The sequence below is a fragment of the Oreochromis aureus genome, linkage group 11, assembly GCF_013358895.1.
Source record: "Oreochromis aureus strain Israel breed Guangdong linkage group 11, ZZ_aureus, whole genome shotgun sequence".
NCBI classification, from domain to species: Eukaryota; Metazoa; Chordata; class Actinopteri; order Cichliformes; family Cichlidae; genus Oreochromis; species Oreochromis aureus.
The window spans coordinates 27,233,569-27,257,507 of NC_052952.1; the positions used below are offsets into that span (position 1 = coordinate 27,233,569).

The 23,939-nt window shown below is 38.9% G+C and overlaps 1 protein-coding gene across 2 annotated transcripts in view; it reads right to left on the minus strand.

Annotated features, from left to right (window-relative positions):
* Positions 1-23,939, minus strand: part of LOC116320966 (mannosyl-oligosaccharide 1,2-alpha-mannosidase IA) — a 185,748-nt gene that overhangs the window by 62,684 nt on the left and 99,125 nt on the right. For both annotated transcript variants that reach the window (XM_039619400.1, XM_031740712.2), the window contains exon 3: positions 16,233-16,348. In XM_039619400.1, the coding sequence (XP_039475334.1) occupies positions 16,233-16,348 (116 nt within the window). The remainder of the gene's footprint in view (positions 1-16,232; positions 16,349-23,939) is intronic.

Here is a 23,939-nt window from a genome sequence, read left to right on the forward strand (position 1 = left end):
TGTGATACTTATTAACTCTGACTGGGGTTTTAAGTTTTTTTTCAAGCCAGCTAATGCAACAAAAGTGTGGCTATGTTGAACTTCCCCTCTCGTATACTCACACAACTGCCAGTTTAAGAAGAAAAAAAATAAATGTAAAGATGGCATAACTAGGAGCATAACTTAATTTCTTGAGACTTGGACTATTTACAAGGACCATAGATAATCACAATAAATTACAACTGTGGTTATATCTCAGGAGAAAAAAGCAATTTCTAATAAGCAATGCCGTTGCATGGTGTTATTCTGAGTAAGCGCATAAGAAGAGTCATACTGGATTAACGCAAGGCAAATTGGGTTGCGACCATGGCCACTTCATCTGAATTCAATAGCCGAGGTTCATCTTTAAAAGTCTTTGTACTCGGTGACCAATAAACAATGAATTAAATAATAATTAAAGAAATAAATTAAATGTTTTTGTTCCCACAAAAAAGAGGCAGTTGTCACTATGCAAACCGAATGATTTAGCACATGCAAAACAGGGGTTGATAGTGTTTTTGTTTTGTTGCCATTTTCAAACGTCGACCTGATGCATTAGGTAGTAGCTTACTGTAATAATAAATATTTAAATGCTTGTTGGATAAGAAGGGAGGCTAATGGCTGAGAGGATTAAAGTACACAGACTACACTGTGCTTATTAATAGAAGCAATGCTGGATTATCATTGTTACTCTAACTCTAACATAAAAATAAAATGTAAATATATGTCACTAAACTCTAACTGACCTAAACCATGCTAACCAATAATAATCAACTGCATATTCACTAACCTGGGACTGCATTACCATGCAACCCTGCAACCACTAAACAGAGTCAGTCTGGAAACAACAAAAGCAAAGACACAAAAATCCTTCCAGAAGTAAGTCTTGTCACTAAGCAGCCATCTTGGCAACATCTCCAAACAGCTATCTGAATGATGACTCACTAAACTTTACCCACAAGAACACTGAACAAATTAGCATGGCTAAGTTTTGGTATAGACATAGTAAGTCAAGGAAAGCAATACTTACATGTACACATGTTAGCTATGATAACGAGCACTTGCCACCTCATAGTTAAAACTGTCATGAACCTCCACTATGGATATCTATTAAAATCTATTAAACTAATTGTCTCACGCGATCAAGCTTTCATGTTGTCCATTTCTATACAGTCTAGTACCAAATCTCTCTGAATGACCGAAGCCGTACAGGCACCGATTTGACAAAAACATTACTGAAATAACAAAACATTTAAGACATCTCAATTCTGCAGTTTTAGAAAATAAAAGTATAAAAAAGAAAAAAAAGATTCCACTTCAAAGTGACTCGAAGTGTTATTATTTATATAAGGGTAGTTTTACAGTCAATCCCCATGGAAACAGCAAAAGTGGTTGCTAAGCGATGATGTGACAAAACTGCAAAACCTCTTTTGACTGATTGGTTAGCCTTCGTATTCCTCATTAGTGAAATTAATTGTATTCACAACATTTTGACAGCATCAAACAGAGATGATAAATCAATAAAAATAGTGGGAAGCATTAATATGAGCGCACACTTAGAACCTTAGACAACACTAGATTAAGTGTTTGTTCGCGTGTTTGCAATTCAAGTAATGCACAAACTTCTGTGGCGCTTTTAAAATAATTCAAAAATCCACCCAAGTCATTTCCACATACAGATTATATGTGTGCTTATAAGGAAAGCTCTTGAACTACAAAGCTCCCCATGCTCTTCCTTCCTCTCTCTGGGTTGTAATGGAGTTTTTCTCTCCAAAGAAATCAACGACTAGAGCCAGGGCAGCCTCAAAAACGTCAGACTAGAAAGTCAAAGCCATGTAATCGTGTTCCCCGGTGTTTTGTTTCCTCTTTTGTCTGAGAGTCTCTTGCAACCGCAAGGCAGTATTGATTAGTAGGGAGCAAGTTTGGTTCAAGCTGGATTTTATTCAAGAACCTCTGCTGTAATATTTTGCCATCAGTTTCTCCTCTTACATTTTTTTGGTCACTTAGAGTCTCAAAAATTGAATTCTATTCTGTATCAGATTTTTTATTTATTATTTTTGGACCAAGTCTACAGATTACTTCACAGATATTTATACTGTGATGTTTCAACTGCTAGGAGAACAACTCCAGAAAGAGAAACGGCGAGTATACTTTGGCTCTTTTGTCATCCAGATGTGGAAACGTACAGCGGGATGACTTCACAGTATGCAGCAGAGTGTGCAGTTCCGACCCCTTTGTAATTTTCCTCAGCTTTCATTAGCAGCCAGCCTTGTCCTGATTTTCTGTGGGAAAGTAACATCTTAAGAGTATTACAAACAGACAAAGCAAACAAAACTGTAGTTTCTGTTCAACAGTCCTCACTCTACACTACTGTTTGCTTTTAATATACTCTGGGCTTTTTTCAATTTTCTCCGTAGGAGTAGAGACACAAATGATTGTCTTGATCTACAGCCACCTTTATCTGCTGCTGGGGAGTCTTATCACACAATACAATAAAACATGTGTTTGTTTGCAATTTTACTTTTCTCCTTCTTTTTTTAGAAAAATAAATGTTCTTAAGCATCAGAGAAAATACTGACAAGAGGATTTGTTTCTATGTTGCAATTTCAAGATGAAATATGCACGTTATATTCTCTTTTCTAAATGAAATATGAAATAAGAGGTACTGCTCAGTATGTCACTATAATTACTGCCTCTTGTGCCAGCTGAAGGTTAAAGCAGAATGGTACTCATTGACTTGGAGACCCATTGAGAAGGAAATTGCTAGCTCGAGCGTGGTTGATAAGGAAACTGCAATTTGGTGGCAGAAAGGGCAATTTGCTAGAATTGAGTTAAGGAGTCAGTGGCATCTGTACTATGCTTTTATTTATCTCTATATGCATCTCTTTAAAAATGCATATTTTTAATCCTGTTTATATCGTACTTCACATAAATACATAATTAATATTTATAACCACCGTGTTTGTTTGACACGTCAACAAAATATTCCATCCATCCATCCATCCATTCTCTTCAGGCTCCAGATTCAAATACATGCACAAACATGAAAATGTTATGAAAATTCTAGTGGAACCTTCAGGGACCATGTAAAACACAGATGCAACCTGGATTGGATGTTGAAAATTGCTATTATGAGCCATTTGAACCCCTCAACGCCTCGCAACATTGGGTTTAAAAATATCACAGTCACAGTCAGTGTCCATTTACATTTACAAACAATATAGGTCTTTACAAGCAAAGGAAGTACATTTTGCAAAAATACTGTACAGTTTTTGTTTGTTTTATTTGATAAGTTACTTTTTCAAAACTCTATGGTTCTGATTCTACAACAGCATGATGCTGGCTCCGTTTGAAAACTCGGCACACTGGTGACATTTTCTGAGACAAAGCACCAGTGCCTCTGGCAGGACAGCTGAGCTATCTTGCCAACCCTGAAATGAGTGGCCCATTCAGTAATGGCACTACAATGGCAGTGATTAGGAATGGAGTGTCTATTTATCACTAGTGATTGTAGCTCTCAGCAAGACCGGCAGAAGGTACAGTGAGAGAGGACACACAGTGCTGACAAAGGTTTTGCCAATCAGACTTTAAGTCCTAGAAGACTCAATAAATCAGTCAGGAAGCCATTCATACCAATTTGAAGATATACCTAACGCACATTTACATAAAATAAAAAAATAAAAAACAAGCCCCTAGGCAATTTTTCTACTCAACTGGCTTGTTGATTTCTGCATTTGAATCTGATTTATTTTTCAGGAACAGCTACTTGCAAGCCCTGCGTCTTACTGCAAACGGGGCAACCTAACCTTCAAATGTGCCTCACCGTTAAATGAACTTAAAAAACAAACCCTAAGGCTCTGAGAACGTAAACTAAACAGTAAAACTCACACTGACAAAACGATTCAATCAGCACGGTGTAACTAAGACAAGAAGAAAGAAGATTAAAAACTGTGTCCTCTGAAAGGCTGCTTGCATATGACTCAATCTCACATTTCTACATTAATGTAGAAACGGATGGAGGTACAGCTGACTGGATCTGATTGTGAGGCTGACTGTAAAACGGGTTTACCATCAAGACACGAATTTCTTTGAAGCAAACCAAATCTGCGTATGATGTTCACTGGGGCATAAGGCCTGAAAATTTGGCTTTTTACAGGATTTACAAAGTAATTTGTCGACCGGAGAAGCCGAATGCTTTTCTTTTATTTATTATCAAAGTTAGATTCGAAATTAAAGCATGAAATTATTAGCTTTCACACGCTATTAAGGCTCTGCACTTGGCTGTTAACTGGACAAACACACCAGCTGATGTGGGGAAACTGAATTATTGAAATATCCCTGTTTCTTTGCACAATTTTAATAAATTTCAGACTAAACAAAGACCAAAGTCCTCTAATTTCTGTGTCTGTTAATAATTCAGTTGTTCAATATTTATGCTAAGATATTTTAAGTTGGCTGAACTGTGTGAAATCTAAATGTGACCAAGGTGTTTTCTGTTTTAGGCTTTGGAAATGGGTATAATATTGAATTAGTGTTATATTATCACCTGTTAATCATGACCTTTCCTTCCTCCACTCTCCCCTCATCCCAAATGATGGAGGCAAATGTCTTCCCTTCCTGCTATGTTTGGTCAAAGAGAATTATTTAGTTTTTCGTTATATATTCCAGTTCAGATGACTTATCTCAATGAAGCAGTAGATAAAACCTAATAAAAGAAGAGGGGATTCTCAAATCTAACCCCCCAAAAAAGTATCTTTTACGACTAAAACACCAAAAGCAATGTCATAAAGCTCAATTTACATGCGCTGCTTATCCTGGAGGTACGTTAATACACGATGCAGCAAGCATTAAAGCTCCCCCGCAAGCACGACCAGAAAATCGGGATAAGTGGATGACACCTTTATTTATTTTTTTTCCCGCCTTGTCTCTCTTCATGGTGCTCAAGTTGAGGGTCTAATTAGGAGTCAACACAAGGCTGTCAGAGAAAAACACAGAAGTTTTCATCACCATTGCCATCAAGTTGAAAGCTTGTCTGCATTTCCTCTGTTAGTTCTTCTCAACCTGCCGCAGTGAAAAGTAAGAGACTTTCTGAAGAATGCTTATCAGTGAAAACAAATGTGCACCTTTAAAGTAGCATTAAGGCACTGCTTCTTCACACAAAATCTAATATATACAGTTGATGTTCAAGATATAAACCAGTCAGCCACAAAATATAAATCACTGACAGATTAAGTAAATAACACTGATCGTCCGAAGATACAGCCAAAACAGTGTTTTAAGAAACCTTGATGTTCTTGATGCATAATTTGTTACCCGCCATCCAAAATCTAGAAACTATAAAGCTAAAAAAAAGTCATTGTTTCTCTAAATGGAATGTTCAGTTTTACTAGTAATTTTTTTCAAGCCTGCTTTTTGCTAAAACAATATACTAAAGATATGTTGCTAAACTAGCTAGCCAGCCTTCGTGTGCAAATGTGGTTATTATCTGGCTACTCAGGACCTAAAAAGTAGTACACAAACCAAGGGGAGACCCCACAGTGCCATCATTCATCATTTACATTCAGTATTGGGTATCATCCACCTAAAGATTCTTGCAGTACAACTAACCATCCCCCCCAACATCTGTCAACATTTCTATCCATGTCCAGCCATGTTGTGGCTGTATTAGCGATGTGCAGCAGGGTGCAGGTGGTTTTAATTATGTGGATGATCTGTGTGTGCTCCTCTTTCTCCGTACCTTGTGGCAGAGAATAGAGAATGAAAGATCATTTAAATAAGCAACTGCTTTTACCAACGCTGTAACTATTTAAAATGTGTACTACTGGGAGAAAAACTAATTATACTAGCTAATGTAATTTTTATGGAGGAGGAGCCTCGACAGGAAAAGAAAATAAGGAACAGAATGACTCATTGGGGTGCATTGCATTAGGCTACATACAATGCAGTGTTTCCGGTGGTGCTCTCTCCTTCTCCGTTGATGTGTATTCAACAGTCAAAGCAAAGATTTCTGTCCTACTCAGCCCAGATTTGCTTGGGACATGAGCCTGATTGGCATGGCCACTGTGCTGCTGTGTGCCAAGGAGCTGACTAGACTATTGCCCAGTTGTGTCCTGCTCAAATGTTAATGTAATAATTTACTGCTAATAAAGAGGCATCATTGTCACTGGGCAAATGTCTGTTAGCATTGCCGCCATCCAGGTTCTGACTGACTGCTACATGCTAACGCCAAATCAGGCTGATGTGACAGACAAAATGACCTGATAAGCCAAGGATGGAAAGAGACGATTGCCTCTCCTACCAAAGCTGGTGATTCACACATGCTGGCTGGGACTGAACTTAACATTGCTAATTAAAATACAGAAATCATGAAAGGACCCAATTTTCACTCTAATCTCTCTGGCTCTTGCATACTGTTAAAGCTGCTGCCTCTGCTGCTCCTCTCCAACTAGCTGCTTTCAGGACATTGAGCTGCTCCTGCGTTTTCTATTTCTTTTTTTTTTTTAATATTGTACAGTAATTATAGTCTTGATCAGTGTCCAAGTTGTGAGAGCAGTCTACAACATTAGCGTTAATGACCCTACCCGCTACCCTGTGGAGCATGCTAAACAGCTTTCTCTGACATAAAGGGAGCTCTTAAATTCAAGCCAAAATAGCGACTTCACAAAAAAAATGAGCCCACTCAGCTCAATACTCAGGTGGGTGAAATCAGCATAATAATAAAGTAAATTGTATAATATTGTTCACAAATATTGGCTTTTTTCACAATTCAGTGATTTTGTTTTTAAAATAGACATTACAGTAGATGAGTATATTCCAAGAGCCCGACCTTCCCATTTCTTACCGTTTAGTGATCCCACACTAATCAAAGTTACAAAACTATTCAGAAACAAGCACAAGAACAGTTTTTCTTTTATTCTGGAAGCTTTTTATAGTTTGAAATGAAAGAAGACTTTCTCAGTTTTTGAAACTGAATTTTAACTGACAGATATTAGCCAGTAACCGTCATCAGCTGTGATACGTCAACTTTTTGCCCTCTTGTTACACTCCCATCATGCATTTGTACAAACTGGGGATAGCCTCAGTAAATAATTCATCCCAATTGCAGACCAATAAAATGTGATTAAATAGTCAGAGAATATTATTGGTTAATGTTTTAAGTTTCATCATTTTATTTCTTTGAATGTCTTGATGCATTCTCAATCATCCAGGAAAGTAAATCTCCAAAAGATGAATCTGTTCATCTGGACGTAGCGTTTGGTGGGAGAAACGTTTATAAGGTTTGGGGAAACCTGCAGTCAGCTGAGACTGAAGAAGTCACTTGGATGAGTGACGAAACGTTTCTCCCACCAAACGCTACGTCCAGATGAACAGATTCAACTTTTGGATATTTCTTTGAACATTTCTTTTAACCTGAGTAATTAATGCACATCCAACTTCACCTCGAACATCATGTGTACACACAAAAGAGAGGATGCACTCGTATCATAAAACATCTCCACTAAATGCATTAACTTGTAAATCAACAGCCTGGTGAATAATTCATCAAATAATGCCACGGTGATAAATTATAGCTGAATTACAGCCCAACCCATCACGCCACCATCAGAGAATATTGGTCTCTCCGCATCTGTCTATTTTCAGAGCTTCATCTCTGTCTTTTGATGCCGTCTCCCCACACAAATGCACACGCACGCACAAAACTCTTGCGTGCACAGGTCTCTGCTCTTTCCTGGGGGTTGCAGTAACTCCCCCACAGAGTCTTCTATGATAATGCTTGGGTCTCACGGGACTTTGCTCTACTCTCTCTCTGCTGTTATTATTCAGTCTGCTGCAGTCCATCTTCCTTCCTCCTGACTCTGTGTCTAACTGTCTGCCTCTGTCTCTCATCATATACCTCCCACTGTATTTGGCCTTGCTGACTGAGACACATCCTTCACTTTTTCCTCAGCGGCTGCAAACTCCCAAACTGCCAGGAAAAAAACCAAAGAGCTATTTGAGCTACTTAATGCTTCAGCGTATTCATGCTGGTATATATATTAACATCGAGTTATGCAGATTAGGTCATTAAGAGAGCTAATTAACACACCAATTATATATTTATTTTTTCAGTATAACAGTCTTCATGTCTTTTTAGTAGTATGAAAATTAAATTAAAGCTAATGTCCAGCGACTTCCTTGCTCTAAGACATAAAGAAAAGTTACTTTATATACAAAATTTGGTTTCTGAATTATTTATAAAGGCACCACCTTTATACTGCTTTCCTCCTAGCTTATCTCATCACCCTCTTATCAAATATGTGAATTGCTATGATCACCAGCTTGTTGCACACTTTGTCTATCTGCAGTGTGGTGCCGTGTAGGTGGTGTGCAGCATGTTTATTGCAGCCTTTAAGCTGAAAACAGGTGCTGCTTATGTCGAGCTAAGGTAAACTGAAATATGAACATTTTTTGTGAGTCTGTCACTATTACATAATCATAGACTTAAAGAAGTCTATGACTATGTAATAGACATTACAGTACAACCTCTTTGCACTTTTCAAAAAAAGTCTTAATATTCCAGAGATTTTATCATATTAACATCTAAGATATTCAATACTACTTTTAAAGAATGTCTACATGTAAATCAGAGCTTGTGAAACTAAGCCAACCCTTTTCCCACTGTAGTAGCCAGAATCCAGTATCAGCGGTTGCCTGTGCCAAATGGCTCCACAGGGACAAAAGTGCATGAATGATACAAAATGTGCTGGTAAATATCCGTAATGATGAACTACCCACGCAAAATGTCCTTTGCCCTGCGCATCCTGGGACAGAATGTCAGCTCAGCTTGACCTCAGCTTAGGGGCACGGCGTCTTCACCGAACCGTCCCTCGGTATTGTAAATGACACCGTTTTTTCCTCAGACGCCTTCATGACTAGAAGCAAGTTGTGTCTAATTTAGTCCAGACAGGGTGTCAGCGGGGGTCAAAAAACAGCTCTCTGGAGGTAAACAACAACCTTGCTCCAGGTCTTCTCATTACCAACTAATGTCACTTTTTCTTGTCCTCAAATGTGAGCGCACATTTGGAAAATAACCCACGAACAACTGATTAAAAACAGACTGGTTTACAAGCCTTGGGATTAAAAACATGGTGGGGAACACTGAATGTCTATTTCAACAATGTGATGGCATCTCCAAGTTAAGAACTGTCATCATGAAAATGCATAAAATAGTCAGAATATCTTTGTTGGCTTATAATATTTTAGAATAACAACCTACACAAGTGCTCTATATTTGCCTGAGGCATTTGCAAAGTTGAACTCAGTCAACAACTTTTTTCTCTGGTAATAATAGTTACCACACATTTCTCTCAGGTTTCGCTCTGTGTTGCACATGTGTACACAGTAGACACACCGCATTGTTCAGTACTTGGTGAGACGCTGCTGGCAGTCTCTGAAATACTTGATGAAGTTGCTCATTCTCTTCTAGTCTCTCACCAAACTTTCTCTGCTCTGTGAAAGGAGTGCATCCCATGTGAGAGTCTGAAACTGTATCTGGACTGGCAGCACAAACTCTTTCTGGCCTCCGGACCGAGCGTCCCTTTGAGGTTCAAAAGATTAACAGCAACAACAATGTGCAATGTATCTGCGCTCATTCTACCAAAAAGTCAATTACATCTGGATTATAACGACACTCGTATAAATACACTTCGGTTATTTTCTCGACGCCGTGCTTTATGCAGCTGCAAATTTGATTTGGATGTAATGAAAGTGAGACCTCAAGCTAATGCCGATATCTCGAGCTGACAGAGAAGACTTTAGGGAGATTTGAGGAATTGTTTTTTTTCTTCTTGGATGTTTTGGGGTGAGGCACGCTTGTTCAGCTTCCACCACAGTTTGAAGAAAACACTCATTGCTTCACTGCTACTGAAACAACCCCTACTGGGCTCACAGCAAGCAACCACAAAACTAAACAAGGGCAGAGGAAAAAAAACACCCAAATAAATACGACTAAGCTTGTGCTTGGATTGTCCGTGTGTTCAATCACTCACCCGCCCACTATTTAGTGTTTGCTACAGAGAGCACTGACTAGAGAACAAGGGCAGAGTGTTATTAATACAATTCTGACAAGACTTGGATGCAACGCTACTACATTATCAATTAGTATCATTATTCATAATTATCTGTTACATAAGCTAACAGCAGGGGACCTGAAACAAATGTGAGGGCACTGACACCACAAGTACACATCTCTCTCTGCAACGTGGGAATGAAGATTTATAGCACAAATTTGTGCACATATGTATGGAAGTAACTCGTAACTCGAAATTTTGAGTTAGCGCTGCCAAGCCGTAATCTACGTGAATGACGTCATTTCCTTGTTACCCGGAAGCTGAAGCCCTCAGCTAGAAATGCTACAGCTAAGCTACCTGTATTACAGCCAGTCATGAATGCACAAATTGCTGAGTATTTTCAGCGTGGCTTCACAAATGATGAAATCCTTGTGTTATTAGCCGAATCACATGGTGTTACTATCAGCAAACGTACTCTCGAAAGCGCCAGTTTATACATTGGTAGATCACGATCCAGTTTTGAGTGTGCATTCCTCTGCGCCATATCCTTCCGGGTAACAAGAAAATGACGTAATTCACGTAGATTACTGATTGGCAGCGCTAACTCGAAATTTTGAGTTAATAAGTCGAAATTTCGAGAAAATAACTCGAAATTTCCAGTTATGAATACTTCCTTTTTTAGTGGCGGAAATGGGCTTCCATACATATAACCATTAACAACACTCACAAATATAACAGGAACCATAGTCATTACTGTGCTAAAATATGCCATTTTAATATAATAATTGTAAAATATGAAATGTAGTAGTAGCTCCCATGAACATATTCCCCACATCGCCAGTATATTTACAGTTTAGACAAACCCACAAAAGTCTGACTTTTTTTATTCTCTCTTAGTATGAGAAGAGACGAGCCACAGCACACCTGAGACGGCGGAGTACAACCATGTTCACCATGTACTCTTAACAGGTCAGAAAAATGGCATCATGTCCAGATCTGACAGCTCTTTCTTCCTTCTTCTGACACCACACTGACAGGCTGCAATGTATGCATGTGACTGTCAGCATCTCGACCTCCCTTCAGAAATAATAACAAGCTCCCTCCTCTTACGCACTCTGTCCAATTTAGTGGCACTCGGCTTACACATGCCAACATCCACGCTACTGAATCGCTCAGGGATGGAGAAATGCAGCACATGCCACGAAATATAAAAAATAAAATAAAATACAGCTCATTACTCCAGTCTCTACCAATAACACCCAGGAGATTTCACACTAACTTGATCCAAAATGTGGAATCACAGGCCTGAGTGTGCATATTATCCAGTCATTTTGCCATCCTGGTGGGGCTCTGGAGATTCGTCAACATGGTAAATAAGAAGTTATTGCTGGTGGATGTTTCTAGTTATGCTAAAGAGGCTTCATAGCAATCATCAGCAAAATCACAGGGGGAAGATTGAATCTATAAGGAGCAGTAATTTTAAAAATCACCAAAGGCTGAGCTTTAGTGAGAAGATGTGCACACTTCAGCTTCTGTGAAAGATAATTAATATGACAGCACTTCTACTTACTGTACACATTAGTCCACCTTTAACACAGTGCAGTCTAAAAATCACATTACACGTTTGCATAATGTACACAATGCATTGTTGGGCATATTAACAAATTTATTCTCGACATTTGGAAAATGTCACAAATGAAAAAAGGTAAAACAGTAGTTAGTAATTCTGGGTTCTTTTTTAATCTCCTTGCAGTTAAAGAAGTTTTACAATATGTGTGAAAAACCTTGAGATCATGATTGATCAATATAAAAATAACCATATATGATAGAAATTGCCTGACGTATTAATGATTTATCAAACCCAAACTGACATAATCAAATATTTAGGGATTTTAATTTATCTAAAAGAAGATCTTCCTTTAATAATGGCCTTAAGTACATTTTCTTCATGTCATCTTAAAGCAGCAGTCCCCAACCGGGAGGGTTTATGTCAGACAATATTTTCATGGACCAGCATCTAAGGTGTCGTGGATAAATACAACAAAATAAAACCAGTACCGGTACCAAAAAAAAGAAGACTTATTCATAACACTCGGGAAAAGACAGAGGGAAACCGAGTTAATGATAAAAACTATAAAAAAAATAACAATAACAACCGATAAAACCCCTAAAAAAACAAAACAAAACAAAAAAACCCATAAAATTCACACACGAGCATCAACTCCCAGCCCAGTACCAAAAGACTCCTTGGCCCGGGGCTGGGGACGGCTGTCTTAAAGGGTCATCACCTGTGATAATGCATTTATTCTTAGCAAAAAAACAGACAAAAACAATCCCTCCATAACATTCAGCAACATGTTGAAACTGGATGACTGTAGATCAGAGCGATCACTTGCCACAATGTTGCTTTAACAGACTCAACACATAGATTTCTCGATGATGAATAAAAAGAACTGAGCCAGACAGAAACTGCCGTGGAGAGATTAGAAATAACTAAGTGAAAGAGCAGAAATGGAGAAAGGGAGGCTCTGAAAGCGTAATAAAATTTGGAAGGGAACATAAGGGAATACAGTCCAATCTTAAAGTCGACATTAATCACACCTAATTACTCGCTTTAATGGGAAAAGGTCTGATGAGCTCACAGAGGGCAGCTACTTTACTTAACTGAAACTTAGTCGTCATACTGACCAAACCGTTCTTTACATAAATAAGTCTTCATCAGCCTCAATAAGTGCCTCGGTGCTGACGTGTGATGATGTTGCCAAATACTTGTTCAGTCTTTATGCAACAACAGCTTGTAGAGAAGCATGGCACAGGCCAACACGGGCAGATATACTCTGGAGCTTCTTTTGTCTTGGTAATTGGCTGAGCCACCAGCATGGCCATTCTGTCTGCTGAGTTGTTCATTCAGATATGCATCAGAAGCTTGTCGATGCTTCAAAGTCATATGATTAAGGAAGATTTCAGGGAATTTAATTTGTTCTCTTGGCAAAGAATTTTGAGGTCTGTTGGTTTGGTATTACTAAACACATATTATATTTTGTTAAAAATATAAACATGGGTAATGTTTGGTTTCATTCCGACACAAAGAAGAAATCCTGTAGAAACGGGATAATAATGAGCAGCTGATGTCCAAGTTTCTCGGCGAAGAGGCTGAAACCTGCTGCAAACACTGTCAAGTCTGTGCTAGTGTAACACTGTCCTCTTCCTTCTGTCCTTGTTTCACTGCTAACAAGTTACAGAGCAGCTGTCACAATGTGTCAAGCTATGGCTGACAGACAGGCCTGAGCAGATAAATCTAACAAAGTGCTTTGCAGTGTGACTGGCTGAATCTGCTGACAGTAATGTAATTAAAAGAAAAACTTGAGCATGAAAACCCCCGTGTGTCCTTGCTCCATTCCTTGTACTATTGTATGCACCTTTAACTGAAATAGATCACACTTCATTTATCAAGTAATTTGACATTTTTATAAAAATTGTTATATAGAGAGTGAGGTATCAAATTTTACAAAGTAATGCAATGCTGTAATATTAAATTTTTTGCTAGTGCAGTAATATCATGACTCAGCGCAAATTAAGTAATCACATTACATTACATTATCACTACTATGTTGCTGTGCATTCTAATGTTAACACAACATTAGCTCTTTCTAATCATCTGCACAAACAGCATGCTAACACAAGGCTAGCAAAGAACTCGGAGTGACATTAAAGATGAGTGTTTGACAACCTCAGCCAAGCAGCCCAAACCTGATCTTCAACAAAAACCAAACAGTGATGAGGAATCAGGTCTGTAGTACTGTGTAGTACTGTAGCCTCCATCTGTACCTGCACAGGCAATCGTTTTGAAGCCTCTCTCAGCTGGTTTTCAACTTTGCTTTGTGTTTTCAGCTTTTTGTTTGAACTTTAACACTAAAAGAAAGATCTGTGTCCTACTTAGGACAAGGATTTATGTCAGTGTGTGCGACTGTAGCCTCAGGTTTCTATTGATAACTGGTAATTATGTGACAATGCATTTAAGGTTACATTACGAGTAGTGTGAAGAACTTTCTCCCAAGAGTAATTAAGTAATATAATGGTCAAGTAATGTGTAAGGCAACACTGATTATATATATATAATATTATTTGTAATTAATGTTATAATTAATCTAATTAAAGCACTTCTATTTGTTATACATTTCAATTTTATTTATTTTTTTTAAGGATTGCAACAAAATAATTTCCTAAATCTGGGAAAAATAAAGCATTTTGTTTTTCTTTTTTACTTCCATGTTTGTTTTCTTATATTAATGAACAAACTATTGACCTTATGTGCTCCATTTTTCCAGCCTTTGCTTTTATGCGGCATGCATTTCCTTAAGTGGCATTTTGAAAAGAAAAAAAAAAAAATGAGGCCATCAGAAAAATTTCTGTAGGCTCTCGACAAGCTTGGTGATCCATTTCATAGTAAATCTGACAATCCCTATGATGAGCCAGTGTGCTGTTTTATCTATTTTAACTGTAAAAGGTAGTTCATTATCAAAATGATGACATTCAGAAAGAAGATGTAGAAGTCACTGTGTGTGTTTGCGTTTAAAGTGCACAGTTTTCTGTACTTGAAATGCTGTAATTTGGGCGGAAAATGAGATATTTTTTAAAAATGTGACAAGTAATCAGATCTTACAGGACAAAGAACAGCGTTTTAATGAGGACATGTAAATAATTTTAACTCTCCCACAGAGAATAATTGCGAGTCGCTGCCCTGCAGTGACCCCTGATGAAGACGGGAAGGGGTGAAGTTAACAAATTGTGGCATATAACACCCATGACAAAGTGTACTGTGAAGTGTAAACCCGCGTTTGTTGTCTTTATGATTGGTGACACTGTGGCTGTTTGTCAGCAGCTGCAATTACTGGCCGTCTCCAGCAGCCACAGCTCCAGTCAAAGTTAAGAATTTTCTCTCTTCACTGGAAAAGGCCATTCAATGCATTAACTGCGTGTGTGTGTGTGTGTGTGTGTCACGTCTCATTCCAAGTCCTTGGCTGTGCATATGTATCAGTGACATCTGTGCGTGCCATGAGTGAGAAAAATAACAGCTTTGATATGCGGGCAATAACAATCACTGTGCATTTCTTTATGGCCTCTTATCTGGCAGTGATCGACAACGTGCTGCGATAAAGTGCATCTTAAACGCAGTGGAAGTGTCTTTTAGCCCTCTGCTTTCCAGCAGAGCTGTAGACTGCATATTATTCAAATAGAGTTCAGTGTTACTGGCATCATGTGCAGTATGCCACACGTGTCAAATGTAGTTAAGATTGGTTTTCTTCACCAACACACTCATAATAAACAAGTGTTTTTGGCGCTAACTGTCAACAAACAAAACAACTTCAACTTGAGACATTTGGCGTGCTGTCATAACAGGCAGTGAATTGGTATAATTATTGCCTAGAGTCTACAGTAGCCTACCATGATGACAGTCATAATGACATAGTTGTGTTTGCAAGCTTTGTGTAATTACACACTATTACATAACCACATTTTATTGACAAGAGTGGCCCAGAAATGACCCCCTTCATTTGCAAAACATAAAAAAAAACCCACTGACAAACAGGCTCACAAATTACCTATTAGCGGCAAACTCCCTAAAAGCCCTTCCTGGTTGCCACTTTCACTGGCTTTCGCTCAATTCAACATGATATCAGAACTGGCAACCCTCGCTGCTCACAACCCAGCCTTTACAGACTCGCTCAATGAAAGGGTCATGGCCTCTCTTTGCCTCCTCTCTCCCACATTTTTTTAATCTACAACACCCTTTAAACCCTGCTCCAGCCCTCTCTCCTTTATTTATCACATTTTCTGCCCCACAAAGACCTTTCAGAGAGGCAGAGAATTCCATCAGTCGGTAACACGGCGTGGCTGGTGGCCACACAGGAAGCTTTTGATTTCTGCTGGAATGTCCTGAGCTTTGGAAAACTGTCAGACTCAGTGGACACAATGTCGCTGTTAAAGCACAAAAGCACAGCTTGAAATCAATCGAGCATGCACGGTCACAGCTGAAAACTTCATTATGCTTATGTAGTAAGAGTGTGGTTAAGCTTGATGGAGGGGAGGTTGTTGCCCCCAAGTTGCCCGAAAGTAAAATGCAAAAAAAAAAAATGAAACTTGACATTAAAATGAGTTTCTCACCGAATTTAGATCCAGGCTGGTCTTCACCCATTCCTTGGCATCATTATACTCATCCATCAAACCCATAATGTACAGAGTGTCTAGTGAGTCAACGATGGATGCTCCTCTCAGGCCACCTGCAAAATCAGAGAAAACACAGTTATGCACTAACGGAGACAAGTTCTGCTTTTTTAGGTTCTTTTTTAGCAGGATATGAGGTGAAAAGGTAAAAAACTCAACATGCAGTACCTGTCAACTACTCACATAACAACAAATCAGTCCAACAATTCGCAACATCCAACCGAATAAGGTTATTTTTGACTTTTCCACTGTGACTGCAAGTCTTTCTCAGACCGCCCCGAGGTTTCTTAGTTTTTTCCAGTGTATTCTTGATACAGCTGGTTGATCCTCTCCACTGTGAAGCAAAATACCTTTTTATAGGTTAAATTTCTAAAATTAGTAAATGTATGGGTGGAAAGCAAGTCATTACTGCTACCTTTTAATCTTATTATATACATATACATGAGCTATCGGCGTGTTGCATACAGTATTGTTTTAACACTGATGCTATTTTTACAGTGACTAATCCCTAAAGTGGTAATCTGTCCACTAAGACAGTATGCATTTCAACAAATTTTTTAAAAGGGAGTTTTAGAGAAGATTTGTAAAAGAAAAAAAGTAGAAAGTACAATAAATAACCGACAAATCGTTACTTTATTTCCTGTTACATAAGTCAAAGTCTTCGAAGATGGATAACTACTGAGATTTAACCCTAAACCTTTAATGTGGTGGTTAGCAACAGCAACTTGACAGCGCGTGTGATAAAAACTAAAACATAAAAGTCTCCCTCGCGCCGAGCTTCAGTAATTACTGCAGTGATGTTGAACGATAATACAAAAACAGCTTTGTGTGGCCCACATGAAAAGCATCTTCTCTCCGAGATTAAAAGCATCCGCTACAAAGCACCAGTCACTGTAACATGAAAGTCAAGTCATTTAGGAACCAACCACCAGAGGGGAAAAAAGAACCGATATACTGATTATTGCAAACATTCAGCAGCTGCTGCTGGATTTCCCTGAGTTCGTGCGCTTCCTGCATTGACTCTGTGTGTAAATGTCACAGTGTAAAATCTGTCTGTCTGCAGTGACTGTGGATGCGTGAGTGTTTGTCTTTGTGAATCTCAAGCTATTTATTTCCTTTCATAAACTAAACGAGAAATGCTAACGGGTGTTTATTCCATCCTGACGGCCTTATGAGAGATTGCATGGTCCATTTTCATTCTCATATGACCAAATATTATGCAAATGGAGCTGAACCCCACAGAGACAGCGCGGCACAAAGGAAGAATACACATTACCCTTAATGAATTACTGTATAAGAGTTTAAAGGCAAATTGGGGTTTGGAAGTTTAATAACAAGAAAGTGGGACTAAACCGGCAGAGAATTAAACTTCTTGCGGGCTGAAAATGTAGATGAGGTGAAAAAATGCAATAGTGTGGAAACTGACCTGGTTAAGTAGGAGAGGTGACGAAAAAGCTTGCTGTTCATCTCTGAGAACAACTTAGCCTACAGTAGATGGTTGGATTGATCTGATGCAACCATTCAGCAACCAGGTACATCAAAGACTTCAATTTTTATGAAGAATTATTTTCAAAGCTCGCCAAATATGTAAATCGTAACCATGCCTTTAGGTGACAACACAGAACTGAAAAACTAAAGTTCTCTTGCAACTTTTTCAGATCCTGTTCCCAACAGACGCTGTGATTTTGTTAATCTTTTGTGTTAAACTGCTAGAACGACCGCAGTACTTTTCTACTCACTACAGATAAAATTAGTTTGTGTAAGTGAAAATGTTTCATAGCTATAAACTCCACTCGGGCATTTAATCGACCTTAATGCTTTGCAGTTTTAGCCCAGTAATGTTATTACTACTGATTCTGTCACTCTGTTCAAATGATCGTCAGTTAAACAAAGTAAAAAATTAATGACAATGTTTCTCCATATCTACAGCATATTCTATATCTCTATATCTTAGCATATTCTATATTAGCTTATTTTATCTGGAAGGAAAGTTGCAATAACAATAAATCACCCATCCATTCATGTCCATGTCAGCATCCTTTCCCCAGCTACATCTTATAGCAGTGGCCAGTGGGGCACTCCCAAGACAGCCAACAGATGCAATGTCCCAAGTTTGTCCTGGGTCTGTCCCAGATGGACACAACTACAACACCTGACCCTAGAAGTGTTCAGGAGGTCTCCTGGTCAGATGCCCAGACCACATACAACTGTCTCCTTTTGATGTAGAGGAATAATGGTTCACCTCTCCTTCCTGAATGACTGAGCTCCTCAACATACTTCTAAGGATGAGCCCAGCCAACCCTCAGATTAAGCTAATTTCCACTACTGTCATTGGTTCAGTCACTACCCAGATTTCACAACCATAGGTGAGGGTTGGGAAACTGAGAGCCTTGCTTTCCACTCTCAGGCGTTGTTGGTTGGATCAATCTGACTGTCAAACTCCTGCTTCTCTCACTCATGACTTGGGGAGACTTGGGGCTCATCATGCAAGCTGGAGGTCATCATTTGATGAAGCCAACAGAACCACATCGTCCACAAAAAGCGGAGATAACATCCTGTGGACATCCTGTGGCCATTGGCTGTGCCTAGAAATCCTTTGCTCAGGACTTCTAGGCACAGAAATTATGATTGGAAGTCCAACACTGGGAATGAGTCTGACTTTTTGCCAGCAATAAAAACTTGTTAGTTTTTCAGGGATCAAACAGGCCACAATACCAGCCCAGAGACCTCATACTCCTAAGTATTCCCCCGGGACACTTAAAGGACGCAGTCAAAATGCATTTTCCAAGACTGCAAAACATTCAATTCAATTTATTTATAAGCAGGCTCAAAAACCCGCCAAAGCAACTGTTGACAAAAGTGCTGAACAACTAAAAAAAAATAAGTATATTCAAGGATATGCAAGCACCCTCGAATATTCCTTCAACCGCCCAAGAATATCCTCAGTTGAGGTTAATACTGCTCTATCATGAGGCATTTTGCCTCTCCCGAGTCACCAGGAGCAAAAGAAGAATAAATAAGTCTAGACATTTAAATCTCTCTCCATCAACTGGTTTGTTAAAAATTTTGTTTCAATCAGCTCTTTACATCTTGAGCAGTTTCAGTTCTGTCAGCATTTACCCTGCTCAACATTATTAGCATGAGAGCAAAACTCTCCGCTTCAACGTTTGCCTTTCACCTCATCTCCATGCCTGTATGAATAAGCTGATGAGGTTAGCACAGATGAGTGACTTGGCTTGACTGAATGATGGAAGTCACACTCTTTGGCCATAAATCTAAAAGCATTTAATGTAAAAAATGTAGAGAAACATGGTGTGGAGCTTTTCTTGTCTGGTAAATCAATTTTAAAGCCACATTCTTGTAATAGTACTCCCTTTGTTCCAGCACTGAAGTCCTGATGAGGTCGCAGTGTCATGGCTGTAGCTATAATACCATCTCACTTTTTAAACACCCTCTGCTGTGTTTTTTGTCTTGTTGCCGTACACTTTATATTGTCATCAATGGGGTAGTGCTAGCTTCAAACAAGACTCACACTGCTTATATATGACCTACTATCGACCATTTACTGTCCGTGGTGTATAAGAGCAGAAAGAAACCGAGCGCGTTTTCAGATGCAACTCAAGCCTTCATTCTGTGTGAAGGGGAAGTACTGTTTTTAGTTTGTTTCTTTCTAGCAGCCTTATCTCTATTCTGTGACAAATAGTAATGGTGACAACTGAGAGGAGGGGTGTAATCAGATATCTAATGCCCTCTGGTTATCCAAACCCAGAAGCAGCTCTCTGTGGCTGCAGGCAAAACAGAGTGTGGAAAATTCCTATCGAAAACAGCACCAAAGCTAAGATGATTGATTGACTCCGAGGAGCAGACGGAGCAGATCAATCCATCATGGTGTACTCCTTCTGCTTCCATGGTATAAGACCCTATTTATTTCTGTAGCCTTTTTGCTACAAATGGAAGAAACCCTGAGGGGTCCTCTGAAGACAGGGGTAATTGGTGTGCCCCATTGTGTATTTATAAAGACTGATCAACATTCACACACTGACATTCATCACAACAGGATCTCGTTTGCATTCTCATGCATCCTGTTGCACTCTTTAATGTATTTTACATCATATTTAATGCGAAGTTGAAAACAAACTGTACACACGACACGAGCTTTATTTAGAAACCAAAGCTGCCTCAGTTAATGCCTTGGAAAATAAAGAACAAACAATATGACCATAAATACCCAACCGTTAGGAAATACTACTTGACATTAAATGGCCACGCTCCGATTGATTTATTATTAAGTGTTATTGTGTTTGGGGTTGGACACTGTTTCTTAATGAATGACTTTAAAAACTGACTGTCAAATTGTTCATACATTTTCTCAAGAATTGATTAAGAAGTCATTAGTTCAGCAAAGGCTTGAATGTTTTATTTATTTTATTAAATAATAAATTCTAAAACACAGTTTAACTCTTGAGATCAAATAAAAATATTTCATATAATTACTCAAAGTATGCTTGGATATGCCAGCGTACTCGTGTCCTGCGAGCATCACTACCGGAAAGTAAGATGCAAGTGCCAGAGTGTGTGTGTGTGTGTGTGTGTGTGTGTGTGTGCGTAGGCACAAAGAGTACATGGAAATCCATTAGTAAGACATTGGCCGGTGGGTTTTCATTTATCATAGCTGTCACAAGCCAGTCAGTGTCGGTCGGCGGGGTTACATTAGACGGCCCCAGTCCACATGATCAATCACTCACTGCAGCACGCTCGTGTTGTGATATTACTAAGTTCATTCTCTCTTCTTCTTTTTTTCTCTAAATGCATGCACACACCACTGATAAATATGAATCAGGATAAGACACTTCTTTATTGAATCCCTCGGGGGATAGCTCGGAGGCAACATTTCCGCTCTAATTTCATTTAACCAGGACATACTGCATGCCAAATGTATGGTAATACTCCTGAAATGAAATCCAATGATCATTGTAAATTCCATCGACTAAGTACATTAAAAGTGCAATACTGTTAACCAGATAAGAATAATCAGATCTCAGAGATGGATCGTTTTAATACACCTATGAGAAAGACAAATCAGTTTATTTGTTTCTCATTGTTGCTGGAAAGTCACAGCACAAAGCTGAAAAAATAAAATATTATAGATGTGCTCAAAACTCAGACCGCAATAGACCGGGGGCCTGTCCAGGATCTATTGTACTTTTTGCCCTGGGGCAGTCAGTATAGGCTCGAGCTCCCCCTATGACACTGAAATGGATGAGCGGTTCACAGACTGGATGGATGGATATTTAAATGGACGGATATTTAAGCTGTCAGGTGGATCTAATTGATGCAAGAGCTGGGATTTACAATAATTGCACTGCCCCGTTACCAGTGGTTGCCAGTAACCAATTATCAATTGCAAGGCTAATAAGCATCTTGTTTGCACTAATGCTACCTGACACCAGTAAGACAGTAAGTGAATCAGTGTGTCTGTGTGATTTTAAAGGCATTTAGCTGGTTGGTATTCGAAGCACACGGTCTGCATCACAGATAAAGCGCACAGGCAATGGTTCTGTAGGTGAGTGGGCTTTTGATGAAGAGCACCAACAGAGCAAAAGTGGGGAAAGAAGTAAGTGGTTTTAGAGGGAGTAGGATTAAGTAGGGTTACAGAGCAGAACATGAAAAAGCTTGGGAGAAACACAGAGTGTGAAATGTCATGCCCATCAATCAAGATTGACTTTTCTGGAGGGCTGCAATACCAATCGTGTGCATTAGCCTCTTTGAGGAGAAGATGTCAGATAAGTCATTGAATATCAATAATGAAAGGACGGTGGATCATCTGGATATATACGTTTGTCCCTGAAGATGCATATTACCGCTCGTTAAAATGCATCTTTTTATGTCAGCCTGGTTTTAACTGCAAAACCTACACAGCATAGACGTTATAGCACAGACAACATCAGAGTGATGAAGTTTGCATAGTAAGGAGGTTGAGCTTGGAGTTTTTTTTGGGTGGGGGGGTTAATAGTTTTTTGTTGGGTCCTGGTTAGCCTGTATACGCCTACAACGCAAAGCCAAGATAGGAAATTAATCAAAGTCATAAACGAATTCGATATTTTGAAAGTTTATGTTTATTTTAATATATGATTACGGCATCATATGTTGGTAGATGTCCAATCAAACCTCAACATTACTTGAGGTTTGATGGCAACCATTTAAAGATGGGCTAATAGTATCAACTGTGCCACAATCAGCGGGGACAGTCTTCTGTAGCTGCTAATAGAAGCTACTTACTCCCAGATCCTATCCCACTTGCTACAAGATGATAGTCAGGAAACCTAATCCTCCTGATTAACATTTTAAACACTACGCTACCAGTCACTTCACAGAACTAGGGTGCATACACAGGGCTTGTTAAACATGTTCAATTGAATCCTCATTTTCAATTAAGACTGCACAATTTGTTCACTTTACACTGGACTAATTTGTGCCTGCATAGTTCACATCTACTAATCTGTAAAAAGACCGAGTCTAAAGGAATACAAACACGAGTTACCTTATTTTTCAGTTTTGGTGCAACAAGCTACCAATCGTCTGGTGTTCGTTTTTCTTTCCTTCAACAAAGAATATGACACATGTTTAAAAAGAACCTGAAAGAGCAGGCGACAGCTGCAGAGACAGAGCTGTTTGCAGAGGACTTGTTACTGAGATGCACTGCTTAAATCATAAGGCTAGGGAAAGCTGACCCTGCACCAAGAAATATGCATAGTGTGTTGTGTGTGAGACATTGATGTAACACACCCATCCAAACAACTGCGCTGGAATATGAAGAAAGGAGATGGAAGGCTCAAAAATCAGCTCATTTCTTATTGAAGTGACAAAAACAATAGACAAGAGACTAGACAACTGATCTGCTGTTAAGAACTCATCCTTTATGTAGATACTGGAAAAAACACATAAAATCAGCTTTCACTTGATTCAACTGAAGACCCAAAACTGCAGAATTATACCTTCAAGAATTAAATTACCAAATCACGTTACGTCGCCATCTTTTTATCTGTATTTTGTTCTGCTTTTCATTTTGCTTTTATTACATGATCTTCTTCATCAGAAGAAATTTCACAAACCTGTAGATATCTATAATCATGAAACTAAAAAGTAATTTTATTCACCGATTTATTTATTTTATGCACTTGTCGTTTATGAAAAGACTATAGGAGATGTTTTTCAATAAAGTTAGCAGTCTTTGTCTAGAAATGGAAGTCATTCTTTTCTCCAAGTACAGTGTGTGAATATCTGCATGTCTGCTTTGTCTTGACTAGCAGTACCATGTATATAAATCTTCTGCTTCTCTGCTTTCCTATTGTATGCGGGCATATACAAACATGACATTATTCTACTCATTAAGCAAATGGTAAGTATCTAGAATGGACCACATGGAGAAAAAAAAATGCTGACATCTGATTGTAATTGCACCCCACATATGCTCATCTCTGCCCCCTTCAGCATCTCCATTTTCACCATTATGGTAATCATGTAGTCAAACTGCAAAAGGCTTGCGTCTAATGGTTCTTTGTGCCTTCCAGAACAACAACCATTTCTTGGCAAGACAGAGGAAGGGAAAGAGAATTGACAGATCAAGGGACATTAGAGCCGGAGTCA